This window comes from Leptonychotes weddellii, chromosome 11, assembly GCF_054177405.1.
Source record: "Leptonychotes weddellii isolate Sample4059 chromosome 11, ASM5417740v2, whole genome shotgun sequence".
Lineage (NCBI taxonomy): Eukaryota > Metazoa > Chordata > Mammalia > Carnivora > Phocidae > Leptonychotes > Leptonychotes weddellii.
In genome coordinates, this window is record NC_138379.1 from 11,886,846 (window position 1) to 11,897,416 (window position 10,571).

At 42.2% G+C, this 10,571-nt stretch overlaps 1 protein-coding gene across 1 annotated transcript in view; it reads right to left on the reverse strand.

The window, feature by feature from the left end:
* Positions 1-391: 391 nt before the first annotated feature.
* The window catches only part of PTPRJ (protein tyrosine phosphatase receptor type J), a 109,759-nt gene continuing 99,579 nt past the window's right edge, over positions 392-10,571 (reverse strand). The window contains exons 16-18 of the mRNA XM_081799000.1: positions 8,904-9,064; positions 7,546-7,681; positions 392-4,040 (exon numbers count right to left, since the gene is read on the reverse strand). Of these exons, the coding sequence (XP_081655126.1) occupies positions 3,882-4,040; positions 7,546-7,681; positions 8,904-9,064 (456 nt within the window). The 3' untranslated portion in view covers positions 392-3,881. The remainder of the gene's footprint in view (positions 4,041-7,545; positions 7,682-8,903; positions 9,065-10,571) is intronic.

Consider the following 10,571-nt stretch of genomic DNA (forward strand, 5'->3'; position numbering starts at 1 on the left):
ACGCCTTAATCCTTTATGACTGGTATCCAGATAAAAAGAGGAGACTAAGACACAGACCCACATAGAGGAAGACCGTGTGAGGACAAAGGGAGAGGGTAGCCATCTGCAAACCAAGGAGAGAGGCCTCAGAAGAAACCAGCCCGCCAGCACCTTGATCTCGGACTTCGGGCCTCCAAAACTGTGAGAGAGTAAGGTTCTGTTGTTCCAGCTTCCTGGTCTGTGGCACTTTGTTGTGGCAGCCCCGCAAACAAAGACAAGGTAGAAAACCCAAAAGGGACACGTTGTTGTTAAAGATGCCCCAGTTACATGCCGGCCAGGACACTGCTTCGTAAATGAAATGCTGTGTGCATCAAGTAAAAAGTGGGGGGAAAAAAGAAACAAAGGCACAATGTGTTGACATTTTTTATATTTGGTGTTTGTGAGTCTTTTTAAAAAAAATTTTTTCAGGCCATTTTTTTCCTTAAAAAAAAAAAAAGCAACCAACAGCAATACTCTGTACAAGTATAACAAACATTAGAAATATGCATCATTCCAAAATAGTTACAAGAAAATTACAGTTTTAGAGTCTGTATCAACACATCCTGTTCATATGTGCCCCCAAGGGAAAAAAGCTACAGTATGTCGAACACTTGACGGCTACACAGTCTGAAAACTCAGAACTTGGACTTTTGAGGCAAATCAACATCAGTCGCCAAGACTCGTTTAGCTCAATAAGCACAACCCAGCACTGCAAAAGAAAACCAGGTTTTTTCATCTCAGATGAAAAGCAAACATGGATCAGCTGCATATTTGGCCCCCATCCCCCAGGAGCCTCTGACTCAATGAAGCCCAAATCCAGTGCAGTCAAATGTGCCAAAGTCCAGGCAGAGGTCACTACGTGCCCATGGGGAACAGACCCCCAAATGTCATTTTCCACTGGTCCCTGTGTCACCAGGTTTACCTCTGGAGGCAAACGTCCTTGCTCTTGGGAGAAGGTAGCAATGACCCAAATCCCCCAAACCAACTGACCATCAATCTTTCACGGATAACTCATCCCACCCTTGCTGTTTTTCTGTGTGCAACTGGCAAATATTAAAGCAGGGATGATCACACCATCTCCGTGATTCCACTGGACTCCACAACTTTAGTTCACTGTTCCTGGGAGGCTTTGGGACAGGAGCTCAAAAGCCCCTTCTCTTTTCTGTGGCCAACCCCCAGCCCATGTGTCCTTTATATTTACACAAATTATCTTCCCTTTTCAATCACTGTGCTATAAATACCCTCACCACCCCCCAGCGGCCCCAAATCCAGCCCTCTTCAGGATGCAAAGAAGCTTCGTGACCTTCGTCTGACCTGCCATGTGGAATCCAGACCTGTCCACCACAAGCCGCCTTCCCAGGATTGGGAATGACATCTGAGAGTGGCTTGCTAGGGCTGCTGCCCATTTCCCAAACCCGTATCAGGCAGAAGGGAGGAGGGTTTCTGGTTTTTTGTGTGTGTTTTTATACAATAGGTTTACAATTACTGTTGCTTTAACCTTTTAAAGGAATTTTTAGAGCCAAGTCCTTCCCTCTGATTTCTCCATGGCAGGGATGTAGGCAGGGCTGGGCAGACCATCTCTGTTGGACTTGACACCCACACACCCATCCCACTGACTTCCTGACAACTGAAGCAGAGAGGGGTATGGCCCACAGCACTTCTGCCCGGGGCAGGGGCCTCTCGATGCAGTCAGGGAACTCTCCGAGATCTGCGTGCGTCGAGGGGCAGACCAGTGTGAAGGTTTGGAAGCCATCCACCCAAACCTGGCATCACTCAGCAGCATGGCTTCCCTGATGCAGACCTCAAGAGCCGAAGGCCCCCTCTGAAGTCGAGTCCAGAGGGCCCGCCCAGGCCTGTACCACCCATTCCTTTAAGGGCCCGATGCTGAATGAACTGCTTGCCACGAAAGAGAGCAAAGGATTCGGCAAAAAGTGCAATTTCTCTGTGGGAAGGAAGTTCTCCCCAGACGCGACACCGTCACCACCTCTCCTTTTAATCCTTTCAGTACCTCAAAGGGAAAAGGGGGACAAAAGACGTACACGCGCTAAACCTCCGAACTGAATCAAGGGCTTTCGGTTGTGGTTCACCCTTCATAACCCACTAGCATGTCCAGTCAGCTCTCAAAGTGTCAGAGTGAGGAACATGGCAGGGTCAGGAGACGGGCTCCCCCAGGTCAACGGTGACCAGGGCACTCGGAGAAGACCCCGCTCCCGTTTTCACTCGGACACAATGGTCCTAAGTTTACAGCAGGATTTATTACTGTGGAAAATGGCCACAGGATTCCAGGGACTTGGTAATTCCTTCATAAGACCTTATACACTTCATTGCCTACAGGAGGATAAACACAAAACTTCTTCAAAATATAACCTGAGCCACAATATAAAATAAAAAGAAACAAATCCTTTCATGTTAATGCCTTGAGAAGTTTACAGATTATGTACCAATAAAATAAATCCACGTAAATTCTGAAATTCTTGGTGGATACAACACCTGAAGCAAAAAAAAAAAAAAAAAAAATTAATCTACATTAAAAAAAATCAAAAGTAATTACAGCAGCAGTATAGTGAAAAGAGGTTTTAAAAATAATTACATCTTTGATACAAATTCAAACTTTGTACACCTCAATTCAAAGGAATGACTGTTTTAAGAGTTTAGTATATATATATACAGTAGATACGGATGTGTGTCACTGCAGATAGACTAAAGCCAGTGGACTCTGAGGGAGGAGGGATTAATCAGACACTGTTTTCACACGGAAGTGTTCACAGATTGCCACGCTTTTAAACAGACACACCCACATATACACGGACACGTGGACACACATAAAATGCCAACCTGAGTAAAACATCACTAAAAACCTAGAGCATCATGAATCACTAAGTCACATATTGCACCTTTAAATAATCCTTCTTACCAAATACAGAAACAAGAAAAAGGATAGAACAGGGACAAGAAAAAGGAGATTATGTCACTGTAGAGTTCCTCTGCTTCCCTCCCCACCCCCCCAGAAATTCTCAAGGTGATACCTGGTTTCCACTCTCACTCAACCAATGGGCTGAAAATGTGGCCAACAGAAGTGTCTTTGGGGGAAAAGGGAAAGGAAAAGGGAAGAAAGAATAGAGCACAAAACAGGGGAGAGGAGAAGTGGAGGGGGAGAGGGAAGCCTCCTCTAGTCAAATGAGAACAGGAATGTTACTGAGAAGGCTGAATCTTGGATACTAAACTACTGTTTAAATATTCTGTATATTCCAATTATGAGATTCAATACAAAAATAGAGATATCTACTGAGTTTCGCCTGTGGAAGCATAATTCAGAAAAGGCACATGTTCAAATAGAAAACCCAGGCAGAAGAGGCACCACGTACCCCTCCCTACATGATAATCATCCACAATTATGTATTTTCCATCAGCTAGGTTCCAAGATACAGTAGGTAAAAATAGACCTCTGATACTTAAAATATATTCAACCCAACACAATCCTGGCTTTAGCATGTGAATCATATAAAATAGTCTTTTTTAAAAAGAATCTGTTTTGAAAAAGAAAAAAAAAATCATAGCTCGCTTTTCCTGGTGTTCCGTAATTCTCTAGAAAAAAAAAAAAAAACAAAAAACAAAAAGTGAACTCATCCCATTGGTGATCAGGAATGTCGTTGATTAGCTCACCACCTATCCACAGCCCCTGACAGCCCCAACTTCTCATCTGTCATGTCGTACATGTGCAACCTCACACCCTCAAATTAGTTCTAACAAAACAGAACAAAGAATTAAGATATTAGACATATAAAAACATGTCCACATCGGGGCATTTTCCTTTGCTGTGGGTGTGACAGTCTGGGTAACTCCAGAAATGTCTGACTTTGGAATTAGGCGATATAACCATTTGTCTTTCCAAACGCAGTCACGGGTGCAAGGTTTTCATAGATTGTCATTGCGGTTGTGTTCTGGTAGATAAGATCTACTTTTGAGTCCTTCTGGGATCTGATAATATCCAAAACACACTGGTTGAGGAAAACATACTGGTCCTGTAGAAGAGTAAAAGGAGAAAGCAAATGAGCAGCGGTCCCAGAGATTATTAGCACCCAAGGCTATTTTCAGATTACCACCATTCCCCCAAACCCACCGACCCCCCAGTGAACAGTTCAAGTTGACGTTTATCAAGAGGCCGCCACATTCTGGTGAAATCTGAAACCACAGAGAGCAAGATTCTCATCATCAATCATTCTTAACCAGAGGGACACACTCCCCACACTTCCCCTCCCCAAGGAGGAGCCCCAGAATCTTGGGAAAGAGCAAAGAATGAATGTGGAGGAAATAATGCACGTGTATATTCAAACAAGAAAAAGTCCAACAAGAATTACTTGCTCAGCGAGCATGTGCGGTATAAGGAGTAAACTGTGATTCTCAACAGAGGGGACAGGTTAAGGGGGATAAGCGGGGTAGAGTTAGGTGCGGACAACCCTCAGGCAAGCTTGTCAGAATCTGCAGGTAGCCATTAAAAAGAGGAAGAGGAAGAAGAGGTATATGCTGACACAAAGATATCCATGATGCTTTAAGAGAAAAAAAAAATCACAGTGCAGCATTACATATAAAACAGGATCCAATTTTTTAAAAATACTCTGTGTTAATATCTAAAATATATAAAGAATCTATACAATTCAACATCAAAAAGAAAAAACAATCTGATTAGAAATTGGGCAGAGGACCTGAATAGACATTTTTCCAAAGAAGATACACAGATGGCCAACAGACCCATGAAAAGATGCTCAATATCGCTCATCATCAGGGAAATGCAATCAAAACCACAATAAGATATCACCTCTCACCTGTCAGATTGGCAGGAAAAAAAAAAGACAAAAAACAACAAGTGTTGGCAAGGATGTGGAGAAAAGGGAACACTCGTACACTGTTGGTGGAAATGTAAATTGGTGCAGTCACTGTGGAAAACAGTATGGAGGTTCCTCAAAAAAATTAAAAATAGAAATACCATTATGACCCAGTAATTCCACTACTGGGTATTTACCCAAAGAAAACAAAAACACTAATTGAAAAAGATAGATGCACCCCTATGTTTACTGCAGTATTATTTACAGAAGCCAATATATGGAAGCAACCTAAGCATCCACTGACAGATGAATGGATAAAGAAGATGTGGTATAGATCTACAATGGAATATTACCCAGCCATAAAAAAGAATGAAATCTTGCCATTTGTGACAACATGGATGGATCTAAAGGGTATTATGCTAAGTGAAGTAAGTCAGACAGAGAAAGACAAATATCATAAGATTTCACTTAAACGTAGAATCTAAAAATTGAAACAAACAAATGAAAGGCAGAAACAAACCTATAAATACAGAGAACTGGTGAATGCCATGGGGGGGGGGGATGGGCAAAATAGGGGAGGGGAGTGGGAGGTACAGGCTTCTAGTTATGGGATGAATAAGCCAAGGGGGTAAAAGGTACAGCATAGAGAATATAATCAATGGTATTGTAATAGCGTTGTATAGTAAGAGATGGTAGCTACACTCGTGGTGAGCATAACTTATCATACAGACTTGCAGAATCACTATGTTGTACCCCTGAAACTAAAGTAACATTGTGTGTCAACTGTACTAGCCATAAATATACATATATATATGTATATATGTGTATATATATATATATATATATATATATATATATATATATATACTGTGTGTGTGTACACATGTGTTTTTCTACAGATATACATAAAGAAACCTATAATGAGGGGCGCCTAGGTGGCTCAGTCAGTTAAGCGTCTGCCTTCGGCTCAGGTCATGATCTCAGGTCATGAACCGCAGTCCCTCATCGGGCTCCTTGCTCAGCAGGGAGCCTGCTTCTCCCTCTGCCTGCCGCTTCCCCTGCTTGTGCTCTCTCAATCTCTGACAAATAAATGAATAAAATCTTAAAAAAAAAAAAGAAATATTATTTAAAAAAAAAACAAACCTGTAATGATATATACAAACTGTAAGCATTGGCTACCTCTAGGGAGTAGGATTGGGGAAGAAAAAGTAATAGAGAAAAATATATTCCATATAATTCTGTTTTGTTAGATGTTTTAAGATGAACAAGTTTACAGGGTCCCTGGGAGGCTCAGTTGGTTAAGCATTTGACTCTTGATTTCAGCTCAGGTCATGATCTCTACCCTGCATGGGGCTCCACACTGGGGGCATGGAGCCTGCTTAAGATTCTCTCTCTGCCCCTCCCCCTGTTCCCCCCCCAACACCTGCTCACACACACATGCTCTCTCTCTCTCAAAAAATTTTTAAAAATAAAAAATAAAAAGATAAACAAGTTTACATTATTTTCAAACTACAAAAGAAAAGGAACAAGAAAAGAATTTGTAGGCAGGTATAAGATTTCTGTGTTTCTCAAAAGGGGATAAAAGACTGAGTCCTACTCTACATAATTATAGCAGAAAAAAGAAAATCTCTCTTCTGACCAACAAAGAGGTGAATTCCATTCTTTCTACCACAACCGAGCCGCTCACCCCAAAGCACACAATGTACCCAGGCCTCCAGAACATTCCCTGCTAGACTCAAAAACACAGCCCATATTCATGGAGTTCTAAATTGGTATGGGGAGACAGCCTGATACAAAATTAATATTCTGCTCTTATCCCAGTCAAGGCACATTCACCCCTACAGTATCGAGGAAAGCTATTTCCCAATGTATTGTTGAGAACACGACTCGAAAACAATGTTTTTCAGAACATTTCAGGGAAAGCCGAATCCAACAGTCTTTTTTTTTTTTTTTTTTTTAAAGATTTTATTTATTTATTTGACAGAGAGAGACACAGCGAGAGCAGGAACACAAGCAGGGGGAGTGGGAGAGGGAGAAGCAGGCCTCCCGCAGAGCAGGGAGCCCGACGCGGGGCCCGATCCCAGGACCCCGGGACCACAACCCGAGCCAAAGGCAGACGCCCAACGACTGAGCCACCCAGGCGCCCCCCGAATCCAACAGTCTTACCCAACTGACAGTGTAGATATTAAGCATTCATCGTCTCAATTGGCCAGCCCCCCCTATAGCTATGATAATTGACGTTGTGTAATATTTGCTCGGCTGGGTGAGGATAAACAGCCTATTAACACAGCAACATTACGCCATTTCATTCACATAGTTAACATCTGAAGAGTCCATTCATGAGCTTATTTTAAGGATGGTCAGACCTTCTTAGAAACAAAGCATGATAATACCAGCTTTATGAGTTTAAAACCCAGAAGCCAAGTTCAGATTATTTGATGAGTTAGTAACCTCAAGGTAGGGAGTCCTGATATTATCATGGTTTGTACTATTCCGTTGCTGATATCAGTTGCCACCATCTCGCTAGATCAGATCATTCAATCACATATCAGTTAAGGATGTTAAAGAAATCCAGTGTTACTTCACAGCCCAGAGCCAGAAAGATGTAGAAGGGTGAAATCTTTTAACTCAAGTATGTGACATGATGCAACGTTTTAAAAACGGACTGGAAAAGCAGCCTGCCAAACACAGAGCTTGGCCTCACCTCTGTTTGCACCATTAAAGGCCTGTGCATTCGAAGGTCATACACAATCCCATACACATCCACTGTGTTCTCATTCTCTATCTGGTAGATAAGACGATCAATGGCAATGAACGTGCCTGTCCTTCCAACCCCAGCACTGAAGAGAAAAAGAAATGAGCACATCACCATGGGTTACTCTAATGTAAAACTCTCAAATGTCCCCACTGTACATGTATCTTGCTCTCCCCCACTATCAACGCCCAGGATCATTAAACATTTGCTCAACTGAAATCTTGGCAAGTCGGAAGGCATTAGCTTGGGACTGGGACCCAAACCCTAAAGTTCATTTTGAGTCAAATGCCACAAATAAAACATGTTGCTAGAGCTTCTTGAATCTCAGTTTCATTCAAGTTACCATAATAACCTAGGATGGCAAGTTTCATCAACTTATTCCCCACAGGACAACAAAGCCCCTCTTTTCTTCTGTCCTAAATTAATTTCTTTAGCTTAAAAGCTAGTGTCTTATTGTTCTGGGGGGGAGGGTAAACTTTTTCTGTAAAGGATCAGATAATAAATATCTTTGGCTTTGCAGACAAAATGGTCTCTTCCTGCCATTATAGCATGAAAGTAACTATAGACAATACATAAACAAATGAGTATGGCTCTGTTCCAATAAAACTTTATTTACAAAAACAGGCAGCCAAAGAGCTTGTGGTGATGGTTTTACAGGAGTATATACCTCCAAACTCATGAACTTGTATACATTAATTTATATACAGTTTTTGTATGCCAAAAAATATTCATTAATAAATAAATAAAATGAATTAGAACTATGTGTTCCAACTTTGTTAAGTAACAAACCAAAATGCTGAATGAAGAAAGGAGGTTGCAGAATGATGTATATATCATAAAATATGGTAAAAGTTTAAAGCTATATAAAACCCATAGATATATATATGAAATAAAATACAAAAGCACACAAAGGAATGATTCAGATCCACTTTAGGACCACGTTTAACTGTGTAAGAAGGAGACTGATAAGGAGAGGCTTTATATCTGTAAGATCTTATTAACAAAAAAAATACATGACCTCACGTTATACTTTATTAGATTATTACTCTCTATTTTTGTAAGGTTGAAATATTTTAGTAGAAAATGTTATAAATAAGAAATAAATTACAATACATTGTAGTTTTAAAAAAAATAGAGGCAATCTACCAGATCTGGCCCATGGATTATAGTTTGCCAACCCCTGTTCCAGTCCCTGGTCCCTTATCCAAACCCTTCTTGAATTTGCAAACACCTACTGCATTCCCTTGTATGCCTTCCTTTTCTAATGGGACATTTGAAATGTCACGCGCAGAGTGCCATCTGCATACCTGCAATGAACCAGAATGGGTGACTCAGGAGGACTCTGCTTCATGTAGTCACGAACAAGGTACCGAAAGTTGATGAGCAGGTCAGTGGTGTCAGGAACACCGTGGTCCGGCCAGGAGGTGAAATGGAACTGTCGCAGAGGGTGACTCTCACTTGTCTGGATCTAAAAGCCAAGAAAAGAGGTGAGCGTCCGAGAAGGCCAAGTGAAATGGAGCTGTCCCTGGATGCTGAGCTGCGCAGGACAGCTGACAGGTGGCTGAACAGGACTGGTTACAACTAAGAATTGCAACTTCACATTGGTACAACAGCTGATAAAGTGCTTGCCCCGACTGTGACGTGCTCATCCAATCCCACAATATGCCCAAGGAGGAGGGGTTTTTATCCTCCTCTAAAGATTCCGGAAAGGGAAGCGACTCCCCCACACTGAGCTCAGACACAGCACAAGTGCTTCGTCCTCTGACCCTGAGTTCAGACCTTCCTTTCCTACCTACTACAGGTGTCTGCCAGTCATGTACTCACAGTCTTAGAGCTACACCTCCTTAGATCTTCAGGAAGCCCAGCCCTGAGCCCACCTGGGAATGTCATCAACCAAAACACCAAAAATGAATTACACCGATACAGCTCTGATCATAAGAGCCTTTGGGGAAAGAGCTGCCTCACAATCCACATGCCTTCCGGAGAGTCTCATGAAGCAGCAGATAACTAGTGAGCACTAAGTAAGTATTTAGAATTGCAGGAGTTTGAGAAAAGGAACACCCCCCATTAAAAAAAAAAAACACACATCTATGGGCGCCTGGGTGGCTCAGTCATTAAGCGTCTGCCTTCTGCTCAGGTCATAATCCTGGGGTCCTGGGATGGAGCTCCACATCGGGCTCCCAGCTTATTGGGAAGCCTGCTTCTCCCTCTCCGGCTCCCCTTGCTGGTGTTCCCTCTCTCGCTGTGTCTCTCTGATAAATAAATAAAATCTTAAAAAAAAAAAATCTATTTCAACATGAGACAGACAATAGAAAGTGGATCTTGTTGTAACAGAGTTATGACACAGACTGGTTTCCTACCACAGACCAAAACAGGTACCACCCAGGCTGGACCATTCCTGTCCCATTTCAGCTGTGCTCATTATGCCCAGCCCTGGACACTGACCTCAGCCTCACACCTACAGCTAGACTGTAGGCATTTCCACCTCCTTTATGAAAGCCACCTTTTGAGGCTTATTTTTTTAACATATATACATTACAAAAGCAGTGCATTCACATTGTTCAAAATATGGAAAAGAGTAGAGAGAAAAGGCAGAGTGAGGGAGCGGGTACTGTGAAATCTCATAGACACAAAGGTGACATTCACAAATTTAACCAAAAGTATTCATCCAAAGAAGGAAAGCAGCTGTGTGAGATGAGCAGACAGGCAGGGGTAGGGGGAGGTCAGACTTTTCAGCATTATCTCTGCAGAGGGGCCAGGGGGCTCAGGTTAGGGGTGACAGTCAAAAGAAACTTTTAGTTCTATCTGCTGTGGAAGTTCCCACTTTTTTCTTTTTTTAAAGATTTTATTTATTTAGTCAATCAGAGAAAGACATGTATCATATGACCTCACTGATACGAGGAATTCTTAATCTCAGGAAACAAACAGGGTTGCTGGAGTGGTGGGGGGTGGGAGGGATGGGGCGGCTGGGTGAT